At 41.4% G+C, this 23,806-nt stretch overlaps 2 protein-coding genes across 2 annotated transcripts; one reads left to right on the top strand and one right to left on the bottom strand.

The window, feature by feature from the left end:
- Nucleotides 1-10,730: 10,730 nt before the first annotated feature.
- Nucleotides 10,731-15,232, top strand: LOC135501881 (prolow-density lipoprotein receptor-related protein 1-like). The gene is made up of 3 exons (XM_064794277.1): nucleotides 10,731-10,918; nucleotides 12,741-12,889; nucleotides 13,315-15,232. The coding sequence occupies exons 1-3, from the start codon at nucleotides 10,852-10,854 to the stop codon at nucleotides 14,890-14,892; spliced, it is 1,794 nt and encodes a 597-aa protein (XP_064650347.1). The 5' UTR covers nucleotides 10,731-10,851; the 3' UTR covers nucleotides 14,893-15,232.
- A 256-nt stretch (nucleotides 15,233-15,488) lies between these two features.
- LOC135501882 (monocarboxylate transporter 14-like) lies at nucleotides 15,489-20,220 on the bottom strand. The gene is made up of 4 exons (XM_064794279.1): nucleotides 19,431-20,220; nucleotides 17,961-18,104; nucleotides 16,373-17,134; nucleotides 15,489-15,872 (listed from the first exon to the last, which is right to left on the bottom strand). The coding sequence occupies exons 1-4, from the start codon at nucleotides 19,894-19,896 to the stop codon at nucleotides 15,622-15,624; spliced, it is 1,623 nt and encodes a 540-aa protein (XP_064650349.1). The 5' UTR covers nucleotides 19,897-20,220; the 3' UTR covers nucleotides 15,489-15,621.
- Nucleotides 20,221-23,806: the final 3,586 nt, after the last annotated feature.

The following is a 23,806-nucleotide window of genomic DNA, read 5'->3' as shown; positions in this document are numbered from 1 at the left end:
GGATCATCATATATTGAAGTGAGATTTGTACTGCGGGTAACCATTATATGAAATGGAGCGAAGATTCTTAGAGCGACTCGTTGTATTCAAAGGTCACTGTTCGCTCTGACCATTCCGTTATCGAACAAAACAGGGAGGGGTTCGTTTTTCATAGTTCCACTTGATGACAACCTCATTACCTTTAAATCCAAATATATTAATATGTCGGCAGCAAATTCAGATCACAATTTAATTGAGTAAGATATATAATGATTTGAAAAAAAACTTACCACCCTCCAAAGCGTGTTCGCCGACATGTTAATGTTGTGGTCTACATAACAAGAAACCTCCATGATGGCGGGGTTCATTGTTGCACCAACATCATGGCTGAAAAGAAGAACGAAAAGCAATGATAAAAGAGAAAATCCGCCAATGTCCTTCTGATCGTTGAGATATGAAAGGGAAGGATAATCTTGAGAATGAAAGCAGCTAGGACACCACTTATTAGTTGCATACCTGTTCAAGGGTCGCTTGGTAAGCCCGTGGTAGATCTGTACAATATCACCATCCTTTATCCGCTCAGGAGGGTCAGCCACTTTCGTGTCGTTGCTGCAACATGAGAACAGCAGTACAATATTCGTCGACGAAGTTGCTTTTCCTGATCAAATTCAGCGCGACTCAACACAATTCAGATGTCGTGATAAAAAGATGTGTCTCCCATCGAGTTGGAAATGTAACGGTATGGTAGAATGTTCGGACGGTAGCGACGGGGCTGACTGCGACGAGACTGGTCAGTGCAAATCGGCAGAATTCCTATGCAGCGAGGAGAAGAAATGTATCCGGAATTCTTGGAAGTGCGATGGAGAGAACGATTGTCTCGATGGCGTCGACGAAGTTGGTTGTTCTGACCAAGTTCAATGTAACTCAACACAATTCAGATGTGATAACCGTTGTCTTCCACTTCCTTTGAAATGTGAAAGTGTTCAAGACTGTGCGGACTTTACTGACGAAGATGACTGCACCATAACCATTCAATGCAAATCGACAGAATTTCTATGCGGGCAGGAGAAAAAATGTATCCCAATCTCGTGGAAGTGTGATCGAGAGGACGACTGTATCGATGGTTTAGACGAAGTAGGATGCGCTCTTGAAATTCAGCGTGACTCAACAGAATTCAGATGTGATAACCGCAGTTGTCTTCCACATCGTTGGTGATGTGACGGTGATGAAGACTGTGCGGACGGTACTGACGAAGATGACTGCACCACGACCGTTCACGAGTGCGAATCGACAGAATTTCTTTGCAGACAGGAGAAAAAATGTATCCCGAACCCTTGGAAGTGTGATGGTGAGGAAGATTGCACCGATGAGGCAGACGAGCTCACATGTGATTGAACAACGACATGTACGTCCGAGCAGTTTGGTTGTGACAATGCTACAAGCTGTCTTCCGTCGAAATGGAGATGTGATGGTGATCTAGACTACAACGACAAATCTGATTAGTTTGGACGGACATGTACAGTCTAATTTAGATGGATATCAACACTTACTTGAAACGATTTTTCCCAAACTAAATCAAACAAAATCCAATGCAGTTTTAGCATATTGTCAGAAATTTAGTTTTCTAATGATATGGCAGGATTGTGATTGCGCAGATTTCCTTTTCATTTGAAATCGGTCATTGAAAAAACCTTACGAAAAACACTTTTTATTTCTGGTATTTCTAATACGATCTACATAAAAAGTATATAAAAGTGGCCATCACCAACACCAACCATGAGGCTTGACCACGAGGGGAGATAACGGACCGAGTGACTCTGATGGTTCAGAATGCATATGGTCAGCAATGCAGGCAGTCAGGGTATTTATGAATGGGGCCATTCAACACAATTGATGGTTCATACAATAGCATGCAGGTTTTTTTTCAAGGACTGCCTGTTGCAACTGATTCCCAAACAAACCTAGCATGCAAATGATTCAACCGGATTTAAATTTTGGATGGGCAGAGAAAGGTAGAACATGTTAACAATATGACGTTTTACTCGGTGCGTGTTAAAGCGAACCGGCTTAAACCCATCCCGGGTCGGTTCCGACAAGGTCAGTTAAGCTGGAGTGAAATCCCACTTAGACGGTGCGGGTTTGCTTAACCGGCTTCGATCCGGCAAATGTCTTTACGGTTTGCAGTTAAATTAGGTCACATGTAGGAATTGTGTGAGGCCCCATTGGATTCTGGGACCTGTAACCCAATATTCACTGTGGCAGAAGAACCACAACTAGTCTCTTCAGCTATACCACCATCTCATATTCTATTTGTGTTTCCATGAGTCTAATCGGATTAACACAATTCCTAGCTATATAGGCCTACGTTAAATACCAAGTTTATTCCCTATATGCTTATCAACAACTTTAAAATTCTTCGAATATACCATATGCCCAATAGGACAGCGTATAATTTTTAAAATGACTAGTGACTGGCGAAATAAATGACTGGCGGAATATCCACACTCGTGACAGGTGGGGACAAGTACACAGGTACAGTTGTTTAAACATAAGCAGCGGCTTATTTGCCTGTCACAATATTTTATCGAAGCGTTCTGGTGCTTTATGCACGCCACATTATTTTTCAGTCAATTACCAAATTTAAAATGGCTATTTGTGATAGAGTTACATTAGTTGGCGAACCGTCTTGTTCCAAAAAGGAACACAGTATATTATTTTACCTTTTAATTCTTTCGGTAGCTAGGAATCATTCCCGAGATACACGAACTAAACGGCTAATCCCAAAGTTCATCAGGTCATCACAAGTACTCCCAGAAAGGCGTCGAAATGGGGGGGGGGGGTCCTTACGGGAAAATCATCAAGGGCAAAGAAACGTAGTCTATAACATAGGTATTTCCCGTTTTAACTACATCCAATATTCCGATATTCAAAATGTCCCATGAAGTACAGTTTGTATGACAAAAACTTCGCATAAACGTGATAAATGCGCCTTTGGTGTCTTATAAAAGTCATTGTCGCCGAAATGTGCAATTTGCATCACAATTGCAATGGGTGTCTCATTTAACTTATTTGACTTGCATCTGACGCATGTATCATGATTATATTGTTATGCGTTTGAATTGCGATCAATTTGAGTTGAGGCGGCCGCTCCCAGTCGATTGAAAGGTATGATTACGACCAGGAGTTTCACTACGTTTACAAGCCCCTCAGAACCAAATTCGAACAATTAAAGTCCTCCCAAGACTGTGCCTATTGTTTCGTGAGCCTAATCCCTGAGCAGATAGTCGAGCATGACAATGGGGTATCAGCTCTCGGACAATGGGCGGGTTAGATCAAACGATAGACAGCGTGCGATATGACCAACATTGGTCAAACTAAATACTGTTGTAAACTCGTTATATTTTAGTCAACCATAAATTTGTAAAAAAGCAATTTAGTAGAAAAATACACTTGTAGGTGAACTGTCTAGTTTCCAAAAGAGCAACAAAATTGTGTACCCTTTCATTGTTTCGTAACTAGACGATCACGCAACTGATTTCCTTATCTGATGATTTAAGGAATTGATACCGAACTGGAGGTATTGATTGTCTCACCCAAACCGCGAGGTTGGAGCTAAAATGTAGACCAAAACTGAGGCGTAGCTGAGGTTTTGGCCACTCGTTTAGCTCCACCCTCGCGGTTTGGGTCAGACAATCAATACCGACAGTGCCCTTCACCATGTGCATGATGACCTTTTGTCTCGAATGATGATATATTTTCTCTCACCCTAAACACATTGGTCAAGGTGACCAATTCAATTGGTAGGGCGATCAACCCAAAGTGTCACTGTCAAGTTGGCCAAGGCAATAGGTAAATCAAGCAAAGTGGTCAGTTGACCAACCTGGTAAGCCAAGTATATCGGGCCAATTGTTCAGTTGACCAACCTGTTAAGCCAAGTATATCGGTCCAATTGTTCATTTGGCCAACCTGGTAAGCCAAGTGTATCCAGCTAATTGGTCTGGTAAATCTGGTACATCAAGACAATTGGTCAGTTGGATAAATGTTTGGTCAGCTGGCCAATAACCTAGTCCAAAATAACATCGGTCCTGAACCAGTGCAAGTTGGTCAATTCGACCAACTGACGTTTACAGTGTATTCGGCGAGGTCCGAAATCTTTTAACTGCGAGATGAGGGGCAAAATAACGTTTAAGTCGAGCCAACTAAGATGGGAAAGCGACAGTGACAGTACAGTGACAGTTCTTTTAACATGAACAAGGCTTATTTGACCTGCATGTCAATGCCAAACTTTTTTTCCCAGATATCCATCCAAGTAAAATCAATAACGAAGTATACAGTTTCCACTCTCAATTGTCTGCCCGAGAGTACTTCCTATCGATCGCTAAGCGTTCTGGTGCTTCATACATCAGCAGCAGCTTCTTTTTTTTAGCAGTGGTAATGACAGCTAGATGCTGCGTCTTGGGAAAGGAATTACACGAAATACGGGGTAGAAAACGTGCGTATACGCGGTCTTTGTCAAGTCTTCATCGTACAAATTATCACGAAAACCTTTGAGCTAGACCAATGAAGGACCAAATTACAACCATGACCATTTCAGGGTTTCGGGGTCAGAAGTTGTTGGTTTGTCTTTGCCTTAATTTCACTCTTCCACCAAGTTTCTGGCTTAGCGGGTAAGTTGATCCCCAAGTCCACGCCGGTGAACGCATGAAGGGTCAATGTTCATCAGAATGGTCTACAGAAACTCTTAGACAAGCCGAATTGCGCATGGGCTTATTGATTTGTAAATCGCAAAGACAAAATAACGCAAAAGGCGTGATTGCTGATGACAACTAAGCCGTTTTTATTCACAAGCGATGTATTGCAGCAGGCGATTTTGTACATCAAAATCGACAATCCTTGTCGTACAAGCATTTTTTCAGTATAGGAAGATAACTCGGATTATCTTCTCCTTTTGGTCTACAGCACCTCGTGTCATCCCTGCAATAAACATTTCTAGGAAATCCGCATTCAACACCTTCCCTCCCATTGCTGAAAGAAGAGAGATAGGTTTTGATTAGTGTCTTCTTGGGGCGAGGTCTTGCAAAGTTTACTAGGAGATTGAGTGGCATCGAATTGCATCATACATGGTCAAGTAAAATTTCCAAACATAGGTAGGCTCATGGCGATGGATTATGGTATTACTTTCTGTTTACTCAGAATCGCAGTAAAAGTTAGCGGTAGATAACAATACAGAACATTTTGTGGATGAAATTGGCATGGGGTTGATTTGGGTTGGAAATGTATTGTTTAGTAATACCGCTAGATTTACTTCCGCCTGCTGCTGAAAAAGTCAATTACTGAATTGCTGAGAATGATGAAAGAAGGCAAATAGCGATGTTTTATGTTTACAGAGTTGCCTTCAACATGCAGAACGGTATATATTAGATGGCCAAGGTCAGTCCGAAACGATCAGGCTCATTTAGGAAAATAGCAGAGAGTTCGCCAGTACAAAACAGAGGACAGAGGCTTTTAGCTAAAGCCGTGAATCAAATAGCCTCCAAGAATCGAGCCATCCATCAGGAATGGCCAATGCAGGTATATCATAGTAGTGACGTTTTCCGAACGAGCATAGATCTGCTCGAATGGTCAAGAGGATATCTTGTCTGCGATTTGCCCGGGGTGTTATGGTTATATAATGATCAATGTATATGTTTGAGGCTGGGGAATTCGTTCATTACGCCTTACTCCACCTATGGCCTGTGATGTGAATTATTAACATAAGTGTTTTCAGATAAAATCAAATCATCGACAGAATGCCCGTGGTGTTTAGATAATAAATTTCGACTCCAAGAAAAAATCCCATCAATTTGCCTCTTGGTTCCGTGGTAAGTGGCATATGTATTTATGAAATCGGTCTCAACCTCACATAAAAAATAAGTCATACGTCTATGATAAATCCTGTCAGAAAGATAGATTAATTATATGATTTTTGAAGGATATTTGTGGTTTCTTCGGGCACCATATTGTCATTGTTTACTTACATGTACGACCGCTTGGAGCGATACAACTCTGAAAGAGACATGTCATTAATTTGTCAAAATAGTTTTATTGAGATTTAAGTTGGCGAAGTCTTAATAAACCTCATTGAGATAACTTTAGAGCGCCCTTATGTGGTCCTGCAGCATTCTGTCCCATAGTACCACTTCAAAGTGCCACTCCTATTACAATCTTAATTAATGTACGATCCTTAGGGAACGCACGTTACCGAGTAGCAGCCTCACCGGCAATCCAAATACCGATGCGTATAAAAAGGAAAAGTGGGCCAGAAGAATATTGACAAAAGCACTGGATAAATATTGAGTGATGCATCATAGCACGCTCGTATTTTCATCTAGAAGAAGGTATATCCCCTCACATCACATGCCAGCGTCGCGGGCCATTCCGTTTATTGGCCCTTGCCACTTTAGGTCTATCGAGCCCTACGGTAATTTTCCGTGAGGGTCGATGTTATATTGACTTGCCCTGATAACTGTTTGATACATCGGTAGAACAATCGGAATTTAGGCCTCTGTGCGACGGACAATAACTGAAAACGTAACTTGGTCAAAAATTGGTAAGTTGACCAAATTAATGTTGATTTAAGTTTGTCAACTGCTAAGTGACCAAACTCTTTGGCCACTTGACAAACCTTAAAGTCAACTTGCCAGTAGGATTTGTCTGTTAACTGAATTTTGCCAGTTGATTACGATGATTTTGTAGGTTCATATTGACTAACCCACTTGGACATTTCTGCCATGGCTCGACAAACCTGATTAGTCAACATCGACCAACCAGCTTGGTACGTTTTGGTTCGACCAACTTGAGGCTAGGAGATGGCATGAATAGTCAAGTTGGCCAAGGCGATAGGTTAATCAACAAGCCAACTGGTCAATTGATTAAGCCAATTTGTCAGCTGACCAATTGGTAAATCAAGTATATCAAGCCAGTTGGTCAGTTGATAACTGTTTGGCCAATAACCTAGTCAAAAAATGACATCGGCCCTGGACCAGGGTAAGTCGGTCAAATCGACCAACTGACGTTTACAGTGAAAGACCGTGTATTCGGCGAGGCCTGAGTTCTTTTAACCGCGAGATAAGGGGTAAAATAACGTGGTAATGTGGGAAAACCCTGGATCATATAAATGTTTGTTAAACTGAAAATCACTCGCTTACCTTTTGCCGTTGTCATTTCAACAGCTACGAGACCAATGAGCAACAGCATGATGATGTCTTTCTTCATTTTAATACGCTGGAACGGAGATTTATTATCGACATGATCAATGAATCACACAATTCATCAAGACGTAACCATGTTGAAAGTTTTAGAAATAACATCTAACAATTTAAGTATTGCAATTTTCATGCAGCAAGTGCTGTGAATACAAAGAGTGAAACAAAAGTCGCTAAAATTGATTTCGACTTCATGCATTTGCTCAGCAACCACCTGAATACCGTGCATGCAGTGACCTGAAAACGTATACCCAAAACCTCAGATAGAATAGCATTGATAATAGATTCATTCACCACATAACGTACCCTCTAGGTCTACAACAAAATAAATGATAGTTATGTCAATGAAAGATACAATGGGTCGTTTTCGAAGCAGAGCTTGTGAACTTACCTTACAGAGGAATGTGGCAGCCAAAGAGGAATCTGACAGTCGACTGATGCAATGTCCTAAGTTGGGTGTATTATATACAGAAATAATCTGAAGTGACCCCACCGAGAATCTCGTCCAGACGTCCCATCTGTCTTGGTAGTAAATATTGTATCTAGATAACGGCGGTAAACCGGTTCAAGGTTTAAGGTTATATGTACAGTCCGGCCAGAAAGTAAATGTCCACAGGTTTTTTAAGGTATCACAGTGATAGAACAAGATAATTGAATGAAGTTTTTCAGGAGGCAATTGTATATCAAGTTGTTTATGTATCTGTTGTATTTTGGCCAAGCTAATCCTGTCTCTTTATTATGTAACACCATCAGGCATTTTTAAAAATGTTCAAATACTATACTTTTTTCTTTTCTTTTCGTTCTATATATCGGTTAACTATGATCCAACAAAGGTTTTTTCGCTTTCATTGGGAATTTCCTGCTAAATTCTTCATTTTGAAGATTAATTTTAGTTCGCTGCAGGTGATTGTTTATGTCAGACAGCTGGTGACCTTTGATAACTCCCCTTGTGGTCATCTTGACCCTCAAACCTTGGATCCACTCCGCCGACCCGGACTCCATTACACCAACCATGAGGCTTGACCATGAGGGGAGATAACGGACCGAGTAATTCTGATGGTTCAGAATACTTATGGTCAGCAATGCAGGCAGTCAGTGTCTTTATGAATGGGGCCATTCAACGGAATTGATGGTTCATACAATAGCATGCAGAGGGTTCTTCAAGGGCTGTCTGTTGCAACTGATTCCCAAACAAATCTAACATGCAAATGATTCAATCGGATTTAAATTTTAGATGGGCAGAGAAAGGTAGAACGTGTTGACAATAGGACTTTTTACTCGGTGTGTGTTAAAGCGAACCGGTGTAGAAGTTTAAAATGTCCTAGGATAAAATGTCCTGGAACAAATGATTCTATTATGCGCTTCAATCTCTGAGCTATTGACTGTCAGGGTCTCTATAGAACCATATTGCAGAATACAATAGGGTCGGACACTTTTTCCAGGGGGGACACTTTTTGCTTTTACACCGGCTTAAACCCATCCCGGGTCGGTTCCGACAAGGTCAGTTAAGCTAGGGTGAAATCCAACTCAGACGGTGCGGGTTTGCTGAACCGGCTTCGATCCGGCAAATGTCTTTACGGTTTGCAGTTAAATTAGGTCACATGTGGGAATTGTTTGATGAGGCCCCATTGGATTCTGGGACCTGTAACCCAATATTCACTGTGGCAGAAGAACCACAACTAGTCTCTTCAGCTATACCACCATCTCATATTCTATTTGCGTTTCCATGAGTCTAATCGGATTAACACAATTCCCAGCTATATAGGCCTACGTTAAATACCAAGTTTATTCCTATATGCTTATCAACAACTTTAAAATTCTTCGAATATACCATATGCCCAATAGGCCAGCGTATAATTTTTAAAATGACTTGTGACTGGCGAAATAAATGACTGGCGGAATATCCACACTCGTGACAGGTGGGGACAAGTACACAGGTACAGTTGTTTAAACATAAGCAGCGGCTTATTTGCCTGTCACAATATCTTATCGAAGCGTGCGGGTGCTTCATGCACGCCACATCAACGAGGTGAGCCTATGCGATGACGTGGCGTCCGTCGTCGTCGTTGTCGTCCACCTGCGGCGTGTGTTAGCGCGGCACGTTTCGTAACCACTTGAGGTCTGGACTTAAAACTTCAACCTCTAAATCCGGGGTCTACTTGCTTAGCACTCAAAATGGCTGCACCACTAGACCCTGGATACTCGTGTACGTCATATCCAATCATATCGCTCGTCACCGCCTGAATCTGGCGGTGACCTATAACCCGGGCACTACGTGTCAGCACTGTTTCAAGTAGCCTCGCTAACCTCTGCAATTTTTGTACAGTATTTTAGTTGAGCACTTACTGACAGAATTTAGTTCGGCGATTGAGAACACATGGCTACTTTAGTTTCATAAACCGAAGAGGTTGAGGTACTGTGGCAGGCTGTATGATGCAGTGACGCGTTATTTGAAGAAGAAAACAACATCACAGACTTTGACAATTTACCGTATCTGAATGAACCGTTAACCATTCCGAGAACTTATTAAGCAGCGTTGGAACATGGCACGCTCCTTGTTCTCACAGTCGGCTTTCGATTGTTTACTGTTTTCCTACGTGTGTCAGTATTTACAGATCTCACAGATTTTCTCTCATTTTCATAAGCAGGTATTCTTACAGCAAATCATTAAAAAAAAAACACTAAAAATCATGATATGAGAGAAATACCAATCCAGCTATGAATGGACAATGACCAGAGCAACACAGTTATGAAATAAAAAGACTTTCGAAGTGTCTGATTGATTTCATTAGATGGCATCAGTTGATTTTCACCGGTCTCAGAATTCTCCTGAGAAAATAAGCGACCAACTCTAGAGGACTATTTCTATAATATTTTACGATGAGCATTCATGGTCAAAAACGTTGTTTTCATACAAACGAACTGAACACGCTGAAGATACACAGGTTATATTTGCCTATAACGTCTTCTACACCTTCTTGTACAACTGAATATGTACCATACATTTAATTAGGCCCACAAAGGGGTATCGCCAGGAGTGGGTGTGAATACTCAAGAAATATTTGTAGTAAACTCAGCCCTCTTGGCCTAGGCCTACAATAGCAGGCAGGCCAAATTTCATGGTTGACGCCAAGAGTCGTTTGTGCACCGCCCCCAAGTAATGATCATCAAAACATTTGTAACCAAATGAATGATTTTCCCGCCCACAGACCGTGGCAGTCTGGCGTTAAAACGTTTGACTAATATCGTTGGGTTACATAACCATGTGAAATGACATAGTCAGGCCTACACATAATCATTATATACCCCATCGGGCCTCATTGCAATGTCACCCAAAGACGTTATAGGCAAGGATAACCTGTATGACAAACTGAACGCGCTGAAGAGTTGTGTCTATCAGCAATCTAACTACTATAATATGTCGCTGAAATGATGAAAATTAGATGTAATTGTCCGACCTGTTCCAAATGCCGCGGCCTGTATTTAGGCTTCGAAAAACACTCAACAAGACAGAAAGCGGTTCAGCGAGTGACCACACCGACAACTGAAGTTTAAAAGTGTACCGCATCGTGACGGGCGGTTTTAATTTCCACACACTCAGAAGGAGAAATCAGCTTAGTGCTGGAACATGGCACGTTTTTATGTTCTCGCCATCGGCTTCGGACTCGTTTTGTTACTGTTTTCCTACGCAGACTGTGAGTATAAATCAAATCTTATGCTGATTTTGCTGATTTCGTTCTCAATTTCTTTGCTTTTTCAAGTAAATTATTGAAATGTATACCAAACTGTGAAAGAATGTAGGAGTAGCATATTATTAGTGATATTGTTTTACTGCCAGAGAGCCAGATCTTATTCACAGATCGTACGAATCGAATTTTTGGGGGCCTATTCCAGTTCAGAAAGCTCAAAACTGCAGATCGAGAGCTTGCAAGCCGGAAAAAATCGGTGTTCAACTGTTTAATAGGGAAGGATTAGTTTCGACGGTATGGCCTAAATTAGGACTAAAATAGTCAATATTTATACATGAAATCCCAAAGGATTTCTGACAGGCAGAGTGCAATGACTCCAATGATTATTTTACGTAGATTTTCCACACCACAAAGCATGTTTATTCATAAAATATAGGTGTTTTTTTGGTATTTTCTTCACTTTTGACCCATTATTGAAGAGGGTTTTTTTTTGTATTTTCATGCAATGTAAAATTGTATGCTGTTTAAGGTCTACAAATCACTTGCATTCGATGCCTATATACAACGATTTTCATAACGAATTTAAATGTAGGACACATTTGCATTTGTACACTCGGTCCAACAAATGATCAGTATTAATAACTCAACCCCTAAATAATTACCTGCTCCATTGACGTCATTTCTCAATTTATCGAACATTTATGGAAGAGGCAATTTACCCCGAATTGTTGATGACCAAAAAACTTTTAATGCATTCATTCAAGACTAAAAACGGCAGTTTGGGGTAATGAGTGCATTATTTAGGGTATTTATGCCTAGGTGCTGATTTATGCTTGGAAATGGCCGGGTCGACTGCATGCTTGGCTGTACGAAGGTCGCCAACATATAGTGGATGATATTTTCCAGAGAAATCGATTGGCCGCAACATGTTACAAAACCGTAAGCGGTATCCAGATCCCGCTGTTTCTTTACCGATTTCTCCGTAACCAAATACAAAGTAATACAAAATATTTATTTCAGCGCTGCCTTGTATCAGATGTCAAGTAAAATTTACCGGCTACGACATTTACAATGAGATAACTTTATTTGTAAATCATTGGCACGATTTCGGCTTCAGAAAAATAATGCAGATTTTCCAACGCGTTGGAATGTTGCCGTTCGAAGAGCCAACCAGATTGCCGAGGTTGGATAATGGTACAATCTTCATGACAGATCTAGATATTGAAATTTTATACAAGTGCGCGTCACGCTGCCCAAGTGTGCGTCACGCTGCCCAAGTGTCCTGTACAAGTTCTTGACGCGGTTTCGAACAATTTATACGGAGGCTATGGTAGTGCGTACTGTTTTAAAAACATAGTTGAAACTTATTAAACTAGCTCAAGTCAGTTTTGACGTTCTTTTGTATAAAAGGGAATAAGGAAATTTCATTTTCAAATATTTCAATAAATGTTTTTCCCTTTTGTTTTGATAATTCTTGAAAAAAAATTCTCTAAGTTAGTTTTTCTTTTAATTTAAGGATGTCTACTTCTACAACAGTCCTTAAGAATTGTAACTTTGTGATTTGACAGAAAATCTCTCTGACATGAGTACAACAAGAATGATAATGGAAAAATTATCAGAATTCGACAGCTTGGCAGACAGTGATATTTCCCAATTAGTAAAAGTGCCCTATCAGTGCGCTCATTTTTCAAATTATCAGCCACCAAAAAATTATACCATTCAGTAGAAAACATATCCTGGATCTATCAAATAGCTGGTAGATGAAGATGATTAAGTTTTGAAAGAAATGGTTATAAGTAGATTTATTTTAATATTCTGTTCCAAATAGGTAAGTCGACTGAAGCAAAGCTCGAGCTGTGTGAACAGCCAGACCATATCCCGTGTAAGAATGGAACCGGGTGTTTCAACAAGAAATACAAGTGCGATGACACTGAGGATTGCGCAGATGGATCTGACGAGAGACAGTGCCCTGGTCAGGTAAGAAACAAGTGCAGGCTAAAATATAAAAAAACAACAAATCATGATTGTTAGTAATCATCGCGGCGTATGCAAAATATCAACATTGCATTAGCCCTTGAATATTGATTAGTAGATTATAGCTGCACTGCCCTTCATTACTGTAATAACAAAGAGTGTTCAAACGACCCAGAAACAACACCTGTGAGCAGATCAGGTTGAATATTATGGCTACTGAATTGAACCAGTTTATGTTTGGCTAGCCGGAGGTGGAATGCGTTAAAGTGATTTCTAGTACTATCTATATGACGTTTAAAAGAAGCAAACATTATTCTATAAGAGCATTTTGTACTTGAAAATTTACACAGAAGAGGAAAATTTCGAAATCAAAAATATTAAAAAATACCACTGTTAATTCACTTAATCTTTAATTCTTCTCACTAAAGGTAAAATGTCACTCGGGGCAATTCCTGTGTACAGATGGAAGGAAGTGTATTCCCTTTAGCTGGAGATGTGACGGTGAGAAAGATTGTGCAGATGATTCGGATGAAGTCTTGTGTAACGCAAAAATTCTCTGTAACTCAGATGAATTTCGCTGCGACAACAAAAGTGGATGTTTTCCACTTCTTTGGAAATGCGATGGAGAGCGACAGTGTTCCGATAAATCGGATGAGGTTGGGTGTTCTCCATGTAAATCGAACGAATTCTTTTGTAGAGAGACCAAATCGTGTATAGCAGGGAGTTGGCAATGTGACGGGGAGAGAGATTGTCTCGATGGTTTAGACGAAGTGGGATGCCCTGATGTTATCCAGTGTGACTCAACACAATTCCGATGTGATAACATTAGTTGTAGTCCACTTAGTTGGAGATGTGACGGTGATCGAGACTGTATCGACGGAACTGACGAAGCTGGCTGCGACAATCATGCCCAATGCAAGTCGACTGAGTTCCTATGCGGCGAGGAAAAGAAATGTATCCCAAGCTCTTGGAAGTGCGATGGTGAGGACGATTGTCAAGGTGGCGTCGACGAAGTTGCTTGTCCTGATCAAAGTCAGTGCGACTCAACACAATTCAGATGTCGTGATAAAAAGATGTGTCTCCCATCGAGTTGGAAATGTGACGGTATGGTAGAATGTTCGGACGGTAGCGACGAGGCTGACTGCGACGAGACTGGTCAGTGCAAATCGACAGAATTCCTATGCAGCAAGGAGAAGAAATGTATCCGGAACTCTTGGAAGTGCGATGGAGAGAATGATTGTCTCGATGGCGTCGACGAAGTTGGTTGTTCTGATCAAATTCAGTGCGACTCAACAAAATTCAGATGTGATAACCGCAGTTGTCTTCCACTTCGTTGGAAATGTGACGGTGATCAAGACTGTGCGGACGGTACTGACGAAGATAACTGCACCATGACCGTTCAGTGCAAATCGACAGAGTTTCTATGCGGGCAGGAGAACAAATGTATCCCAAACCTTTGGAAGTGTGATGGAGCAAACGATTGTCTCGATGGCGCCGACGAAGTTGGTTGTCCTGATCAAATTCAGTGCGACTCAACAAAATTCAGATGTGATAACCGCAGTTGTCTTCCACTTCGTTGGAAATGTGACGGTGATCAAGACTGTGCGGACGGTGCTGACGAAGATGACTGCACCACTACCGTTCAGTGCAACTCGACAGAATTTCTATGCGGGCAGGAGAAAAAATGTATCCCAATCCGGTGGAAGTGTGATCGAGAGGACGACTGTATCGATGGTCTAGACGAAGTAGGATGCGCTCTTGAAATTCAGTGTAACTCAACAGAATTCAGATGTGATAACCGCAGTTGTCTTCCACTTCGTTGGAAATGTGACGGTGATGAAGATTGTGCGGACGGTACTGACGAAGATGACTGCACCACGACCGTTCACGAGTGCGAATCGACAGAATTTCTATGCAGACAGGAGAAAAAATGTATCCCGAACCCTTGGAAGTGTGATGGTGAGGAAGATTGCACCGATGGAGCAGACGAGCTCACATGTGATTGAACAACGACCTGTACGTCCGAGCAGTTTGGTTGTGACAATGCTACAAGCTGTCTTCCGTCGAAATGGAGATGTGATGGTCATATATACTGCAACGACAAATCTGATGAGTTTGGACGGACATATATAGTCTAATTTAAATAGATATCAACACTTACGTCAAACGATTTTTCCCAAACTAGGGCACAAAATCCAATGCAGTTTTAGCATATTGTCAGAAATTTAGTTTTCTAATGATATACTATGGCAGGATTGTGATTGCGCAGATTTCCTTTTCATTTGAAATCGGTCATTGAAAAAACCTTACGAAAAACACTTTTTATTTCTGGTACATGTATTTGTAATACGATCTACATAAGGAGTATATCGGTAAAAGTGGCCATCTAGTGGTATTGTTTAACAAGAACAATGTTATCCTAAATATAAATACAGTTCTATCTCCTCTAATATATTTATGATGGACAACGTTCTGTGTACTCCTACCAGCTATGTTATTCTTAAATATTCAGGTTTTATAGGTGGTACAATTAAAAAAAGACTTGTACGACTTATGAATACAAAGTCCGATGCTTTCTTCCAGGACCATCCGTTTAATTCTTTCAAGCGAGTCACACAGTGAGCAGGTCAATGATTTAAGTGCAAATCAAAGGCCTATTCACCGACCTCTTAGAAAACTATTTCAAAGTATTGATGAACACTTCTGACTCTTTATCCTATCTGAAAGTCCTTTGTTCATAACTTGTCAACTGATATTTCAGACCTTAAAACCTCTTGGAGACCATAAGTCATACGTTGACTTCCGAGCATTCCCATACTTCCAACACTTAGTGCCTTGACCTGGTCTCCTATGATGGCCACTTCCTTCGCATGCCTTCGTCTGTGGCTCATGTATGGCCAGACCAGTACGAGAGAACTTGCGACAATGAGGGCACCTACGAGGTAGATGGAAGAGTCGTAATACCCTGTCACTTCATATAGCCAACCTACAACAATAAAATAGAGTTTTTAAAGTTCTCCACTAACGATCGCGTTTTATCGCAAAAAAATGAATAAACAACCAATTTAGTTTTGAATTGCAGAGCTGCCACCGATTACCAGTAAAGGCGCAATCACTCATCTTCTGAAACGCTACGGCACAGGTAACAGCGACAAAAATCGCTTGTTTGCGGATAGCTCAAAGACAGGGAATCGCTATAGGTTGACAGCCAACGCAATACGCATAGATCAGATGCTCAATGAGAACTACGCTCAGGGTCATGGAAGTAACACGAAAAAAAATGTTTGGCTATACTTTACTCAGCCAACCTGAGTCTTTAAGAACCACATTCCAAACATCCGCACTACCAAGTACATCCTACCACACATAAGATACAAAACTATATGGTGTACGAAACTGCCGGTTACATCAATTTTGTTCTGAGGCTTTCCGTCCACTACCTAGTACCTCTTATCACAATTTGACTTGACGGATAACTATACGAACCAGCAAGTGGTGCTCCAGCGACAAATGCTAATCCACTCAGCAGGGACACATGTGCAAAGGCAGCCATAAGGTCGGACAGGTCACAGAAATACAGCATCACGATATTGTAGAGGCAACCATACGGCGCGAGTAGGAGGCCAAACACGAATGTGCAAATTACTGTAAATGTATAACCTGCCACAACCGGAACGAGCATGATTACAAAACCGGATACAAGCGTAGCAAGGCAATAAAACAGGAAAACGTTAACGCATTTGAGCTGCCCAATGACTCCACTCGCCGTTCGGCCAATTATCATTGACAAGCCTATCATTGACAAGGGCAGTGCAGCCTGCTGTTTGGACACATTTGGAAGTGTCTCTGTCACGGCTGTTATGTACCCGTATATGACGGAGAGTCCACATGAAATCAGGATATAATGCAAAAAGAACATAACCAACTCCACATTTTTGTAAATCCTGAGAATCTGGTTGCGGTAAGACGACCTTTCATCAGTTTGTTTTGGTTGGGTTTTTTTCCACGTTTTTGGGGTCCGCATCAGAGCACCTAAGACAACGATCTGCAATATGACTCCTGCAGATATGAACATAGACCCTCGCCAGGTGTAGGCCTCTATCGTCGCTGCGAGAACGTTTGTCATCACGAACTGTCCGATGCCAGCGCCTGCTAGGGCGAATGAGAAAGCGAATGCTCTGCCTCGTTGATCGTAATAGGCAGCAGGGATGGTCATTGCTGGCACGTATGCTAATCCTGCACCTAATGCTGGAAACAAAAATAGTGAGACAATCATCAAAGCCAGATGAGGTGACATTCACAAGTTGAACAATTTTGATCATTATTGTCCACTTGCATATTTCTTTTCCCCGAAGAACGTTTATGTATAAAAATCGATGCTTTATAACTTTGTTGTGTATGGTGCGACTACGTAGTTTGGTTCTAAAAGTCCCGATAGGTTACCAGTAGTGTGAGGAAAATATTGGCCTATTCCGAGGCTGACTCAGTAAAGTACTACATGCGTCTGCAGGTGACCTACCAGGTTACATGCAATGAGATAATTTTTGTATACACTATGAAACAACAACAACGGATATTGAATATTGCCGTCCTATTTCCTATACACCACCAGTCTTTCAAATAAATACTTTGTTTCCTCACGTATACCGTCTTCCTATACCGCTAATACAAAGTAACAGTGTCCATACATTGGGTGGGGTACGCAAAAGGGTTCACCACATGCGGGGCTGTTTTTTTTCTTCTGCCCACGTGATGAATGGGCATTGTCCATTTGCTCCGCCTCGGTCACACCATGAATAAAAGCCCAAACACGATTGTCTGGTAATACCACCCATTCAATTCATTTAAAATCCCATCAACCAATGGTAGTGGACTTTAAGTAGTGGGTGTCTCTGGTCATAGGTCTGCGCCACGCTCTGAGCAAATCAGTCCAATCCACTAGGCCTAACCTTTGTATTAGGTATGGGAGGTATTCATCCCTTCGGGCCTCTTAAACATGGCGACCAAAGACGGTATACGTGAGGAAACAGAGTATTTGAAAGACTCTGACATCACCAAGGCATTGCGTACTTACGAGTGATAATTGCAAATGTGAACAACACGAAGAAGAAACTATTTGCAAATACTGTTGCTAGGCAACCAACGGTTGCTATGAGACCGCCAGTCATCACAACGACACGGATGCCAAATCGATCAACGAGGAGACTCGATAGTGGGGCTGGAATTTAAGAAATAAAAATTGAATTGAACGTGTTAAGTCAATGCTGCCCTGCTTGATCGAAAAGACACACAAGTACTGGTACAAGAAAGAAAAGTGACCTCACACCTTCTGGAGATCTGGACAGCGAGTCCCTGAACAAATCGGGTCGTTAACGGTAATATATACGGCCTATGTCGATTTAACGGAATCGACGGAATCAACGGAATCAACGGAAACTGGTCTGTAACCGATACAACCTGGTTACCACCATGTATCTGTATTGGTTGGGGGAGGGGGGGGGGGGTTATACTGCGGGGAATCTCCTTTGGGGAAAAACCCATTGGTTCAAGGTCTTTACACGAGATGGTAGGACGAATTCGCTGGTGTTGATCATTATTGATACAAAAACCTTTTAAAGGTGGGCGGCCAGGAATTTCTTCAAATTTCTTCTCCCCACGAACTTAGTGTTCTAGGTTTAGTTAATAGATAGGCCTAGGTTAATATCGCTCAAAACCAGACTCTGTAGACTGTGGTCGCCTCGAAGTGCTCGTTATAGGAGTGTAGGTACATGTATTGCATGAGTGACGTGAGGAGCGTGGTTACAGTCTAGGCTAATATTAGGGCTTAGGCCTAGAGGTTTTTGTCACGTGCAAGGAACCGGTATAGTGACACCTTGAGAAGAAACAGGTCTAGGGCAATCCACCCCCGCGTTCTTTCCCTCGCCCCTTATGACTTTTACCCATGGACAATTTCCATTTAGGCTATCACCCCTTCATTAACTGCTCCCCATAGCCTATATGTACATTACCTCCCCAGATATTTACCCGCCCTGACTTCTTCCCAATATTTTAGTATCTCTTGATCATACAAACCTTCTCTACTTACATGAAAATCGTGAAAAATCGATAACCAAACACACCGACCTGTTCTGAGAGGAGAATGGGGATTCCCAGAAACAACCTCGTATGCAGGTAATATAGACTGAGGTATTGTCCTACCTGTATATCCCACAGTTCAAAAGTATAGGTAGGACGGGGAACAAGTCCACGAAAACAATACCTCGTAGACCTTTTTACAAGCCTGTCTGGGGGATCATTTTAATTACTTCTCGATAACTATAGCAATTTATAACATTCTAATAGCCTGGGAATGTTGTATCAATTGTTAGTATTAACATTCTTTAATTGTCAAGCGATTTTATGCAGTTTTAGCATTGTTTCCGTAAATTTTCCGTTGATTCCATTTATTCCGTCGATTCCGTTAAATCGACATGGCCATATACACGGCGCTGACAGAGGGTGACATGCAACTCGGCTCACATGATTGTATTGCATCGTAACTTACCAGTAAAACTACGTATCCCAACGTAAAGTGACGACGTCAGAACAGTAAGTGATGCTCCTGTCTCGAACTCTTCCTGAAGGGCGATGAAATACACTCCCACAGATAGCCCAATACCACCTGTGACCATAGAGAAGAAAAATGAGGCGAACATAATCACTGCTTTGTAACCTTGAAAGTTTTGAATCAAAGATGAAGACCCATCATTTTTGATAGAAGAGTTATCGGATGCATGCTCGTTCAATTTCTCTGAGCCTGATCCAATGACCTCTTCCGCGAAGTAACAATCCTCTCTCTCAGCCCCATGTGTCCCGTTTGTTTCATGAAACGAAATGTCGTCGCATCCAGTCGACGGCGGAGGCCCGGTTCCTATGGAATGCGTCTTTAGATCTGCCGACAACAACAGCTTCACGTCGTTACCACTGTTTTGACTGACCATCATATCAACACCATTCTCGAATCCCGCCATTTTACACGTTTTGTGCTCTGAGTGAATATCGAGAATACCGAGAAGGCTGTCGCCGGTCGTTCGCTGTTCTCACTACACTGGCGCTAGTGAAAAGGCAATACCTCGCCTAGGCAGGCAGACTTGGCATGAGTGGAAGTCATCCGCACAAAGAAGTCCAGGATCCTCCACAACCGAGGTCTAAGAATTCGTCAATTGAGGCGTTCAAGTTTTAAAGTTTTAGTTTTGCGCGGTTCGGATAACGGTTCCTAGTTGATATCAGAGTCTATACTCGATGCACATACTTCTTCTGCGGACCACAAAGGAAATGACAGTCACAAACGCGCGCATTCCACTCCACTATCGATGGGCGACCTTGTGAACTGGCCTTAACTGATCGCTTATCCTGCTGACTTCTCAAAGGTTTTAGTATTTCGGGCATCCAGCACTTACATGTAGGCCACCAGTAACTTGAGAATTACCATTGTTTTAACGAATAATAGGTTTGTACAGAGTTGGTTACCTGATAAGGACACTATCAAAACAAGTACTTGTCACGTATTCTAAAAGGCCTTAGTCACAGTATATCATTGTTTCTAATACAAAATACATTACGCCTCGTTTTGATCGGAGCGGTCTTGGTATCGTAACCAATGACCGCCTGGGTAGGTATAAAATTCTGAATTTTAGCAGACGAATTATTTTCACCAAGAAGCAACGACTCAGCCCCACAAAACAATGTCAAGAACACGAGATTTTGAAGTATTCCCCGATATTGGGATTTGTGAAGTAGGGAGGATACCCGAGGACTCTTTCGAGGTCGTCAGTCAGGATTCAGAAGAGGTCAAAGACGAGGAAATGGTAGAAATCGAGCTAGCAGACTGGGAATTCCCTTGCTGCGTGACGTCATCTTCACAAGCAACAATATGGCGGAGTTCCGGACACCAGGCTGGATCATTCTTTGACGAAAACGGAACATATATACCTTTCAAATCGTATTTAATTTGTTTAATTTTGAAACCTTTTAGAATAGAAATTAATACCGAGCTGGCGGTCATTGGTTGTATAATCAAGACCGCTCGGGTTGGACTGCATTTTCGATCTACCCGAGCGGTCTTGATTATACAACCAATGACCGCCAGCTCGGTATTAATTCCTTAAACCAAAAAATATCAACTCTCATTCTACGCATTAAAACCTGACTCTAAATGCTAGGTCAAGTGGCTGATATGAATCTAGCAAATGACTTTACTTCAATTTTGTACAGAAAGGCCTAGTATAAATGTACATGGAGTTTTAGATAAAAACATTTTCTAGTCTTTATTCATATCACTCAATGGGTGCAATTACGACACTAATTCGTGATAATAAGATTATTTTTTATAACATGAAGTCTGTGGTTATATTAATCATTGTATCATATCGATTACTACCATTATCTTACTCAAAGTCATTACGACAGCCAATCTGCACTAAAAAAACTTTCAGCAATGCGATTTCGTCTTCGATGTACCTCATGCCTAGTTTCGTTTATAATCATGATTACCTTAATAGCTGGGGAAACCAGCTGCTATCAAAGTAATTCAAGTAATCTATATTTTTGGTCTAGGCACTGCCACTGTGACCAGCGAAATGACGGGAACTCCGCCGGCTTCAGGGAACGGGAAAGAAAATCGCGCGCTTGGAATTCGTTGACCCGTTGAGGATGAAGATTAACGAAATCGTATTCTTTTATACCGGTGGGTAAGAACAAAATAAAAAAATAGTGAACGAATTATAGTGTGCGCATGAAACCGGAGAAGGATAAAGCTATTGAAATTTTAAAAAACCGTCCATTCCATAAACCAGAGGTGTATGTGGCGGAAGAGAATGCTTGGCACAACCACTTCGAAATATGTCTGCCAATGAAACATTCTATGGTTCTTTTTAAATAGATTTTTCTTTTTCTGGTTAGGAAACTCTTTATTCAGAACTACCTCGCCTACATCTGTCACTGGCCCAAAATCGCGGTCATTTTAAAAACATTGGTCAGATAAGTTTTTTAATATGTTTGATCACCAGAAAAAGAACATTTAAAAAAAAAAGATACCACTAAAATATGACTTCATCTTAAAAGACATCAGTTAAACTTCATCGTCATGTGCCATTGTTCAAATATCCGAGTGTGCAGGAAGTGTTTTTTGCGTGATATAATCGTGGATTTCAACCGCCTTTTGTTAAACTTTGTTTGAAATCGAGATGTAATTCTGGGGTATTCGATTATGTCTCATTTATGTGGATACCAACGTAAATACGTTAATATCTGGAGTGCAATCAAATGCTTTGTTTCATTCTTATGAGCGCGTGCGTCGTCGGCTAGGGTCCACTTGACACAGCATTTAATGTCGTCACACGCACTGTGTTAAGCCCTTTCTAGCATTTGTGATGCAAGGTTCAGGAGACATGACTGAGAGTAGATGTGAAATAACAAATACAATAGCAGACCTTCGGCAGCCGAGATAACAACCAATGAAAAGGCGTGCTTGGATAACGATGCTGCTGTGTTTGATTGGGGCGTTCTGATTGGACGATTTTTTGCTACCGCTACAATCCATCTGAAGAGCATGGATTTCACCAGGGGTTTGAAATATCGACAGGCAGCGAATATTGAAAATGACGGGTCATTTCCGGATGAATAAAATCAGGCTCGCATATAAACATCAAATGTATAATTTCATGATTTATTTTGAAAATAATATACACACTTATAAATGATACTGTATTCATAGAAATACAGCATAGCTGCATTGAATCTTTGATTCGTCATGGCTTGCTTGCTCATACGGCACCGTGTATGTGTTTATTTATACACGGTGGGTAAAGGTGTTGGTTTACCTTTGCAACACAATAGAAACAAGGTCATCCCATTATACAGTGTTGGAGGGATACAATCGGATAAAAATAATAAATGCGGGCCTAACGCCCCTCAAAATGAACTAGTCTTTCGTATGTTTCTTTTGTGTCGTCATTTCCTCTCCAGGTAAGCCGATATCTTCAGCCATCGTGTTTACAGCAGGCTAAAAATTGATCTGCGTGCTTTCTACATGTTGAGTTCATTTTGCTGGTACGCAGCCGTCGTCTAAATAAGTTTATTTTTTTTCCCGGTACGTTTTACGTAAAGCCCCATCTTCAGATTCACCAGTCGATTGACGGAGCCGTGTGCAGAGAGAGACGTAAGCATGCATGCTTATCAATTAGTTTGGCGTGCACGCTAAATATACTCAAGACACACCGATCTAAAACCGTTTCTAAATATGGAAGACAAGCCCAGGTAGATGTGCATTCTCTGTGATCTTCATTAGTAGCTTCGCCATTACTTATTCGACCATTATAAAATCCCAAGATCTGAATACCATGTCTAATAGCTGCTTATTGGTGTACTGCTTGAAGCCACAACTGAGTCCATAGTATTGGTAGAAAACGAGCACGACAGCTGTCATCCACACAGATATCATACCAACCGCTAGGTATTGGAGTCTTGGATCTTTGCTGTAATTTAGAGAAAGTGAATATACCGACGACCACAAATTAATAACGAGGCCTTTTCTCGCCATTATGGAGTTCGAGACTTTCTTTCCTTTGCATTGAACTGTTTTGCGTGTTTCATGAGTCCTGGTTGGTAACGGAAAACAGTCATAATGTCTCAGAACGCTGCATTGAACCTCTATAAGTGTGATTGAATAAACCAGAAATTTGAAATTTGCCTGTCAGCAAATTTGATAGCCCCCACGGGCCCACACAGTACACTACTACGTATGGAGGAGTGAAGTCTATTCCGTTTCGCGGATGATCTATTTCCGGACAAACACGTTCGCGCTTTCTCAAAATCACACGCTCAATAACATTTAAACAGCACCCTAACCTTTTCAGATGGGCAGGATGGATCATCGATAAG

Source organism: Lineus longissimus, chromosome 17 (genome assembly GCF_910592395.1).
Source record: "Lineus longissimus chromosome 17, tnLinLong1.2, whole genome shotgun sequence".
Lineage (NCBI taxonomy): Eukaryota > Metazoa > Nemertea > Pilidiophora > Heteronemertea > Lineidae > Lineus > Lineus longissimus.
The sequence above is the reverse complement of the archived record's forward strand: the minus strand, read 5'-3'. Positions and strand labels throughout refer to the sequence as shown.

What these genes read in the sequence shown, in the direction of transcription:
- LOC135501881 (XM_064794277.1), top strand. Translation starts at nt 10,852, where the DNA reads ATGGCACGTTTTTATGTTCTCGCCATCGGCTTCGGACTCGTTTTGTTA. An exon ending in ACTGTTTTCCTACGCAGACT is followed by an intron (nt 10,919 to 12,740) that starts GTGAGTATAAAT and finishes TGTTCCAAATAG; the next exon opens with GTAAGTCGACTGAAGCAAAG. An exon ending in AGAGACAGTGCCCTGGTCAG is followed by an intron (nt 12,890 to 13,314) that starts GTAAGAAACAAG and finishes TTCTCACTAAAG; the next exon opens with GTAAAATGTCACTCGGGGCA.
- LOC135501882 (XM_064794279.1), bottom strand. Translation starts at nt 19,896, where the DNA reads ATGGCGGGATTCGAGAATGGTGTTGATATGATGGTCAGTCAAAACAGT. An exon ending in CACATTTGCAATTATCACTC is followed by an intron (nt 17,135 to 17,960) that starts GTAAGTACGCAA and finishes TTTTGTTTCCAG; the next exon opens with CATTAGGTGCAGGATTAGCA. An exon ending in CGCTGGAGCACCACTTGCTG is followed by an intron (nt 15,873 to 16,372) that starts GTTCGTATAGTT and finishes TTATTGTTGTAG; the next exon opens with GTTGGCTATATGAAGTGACA.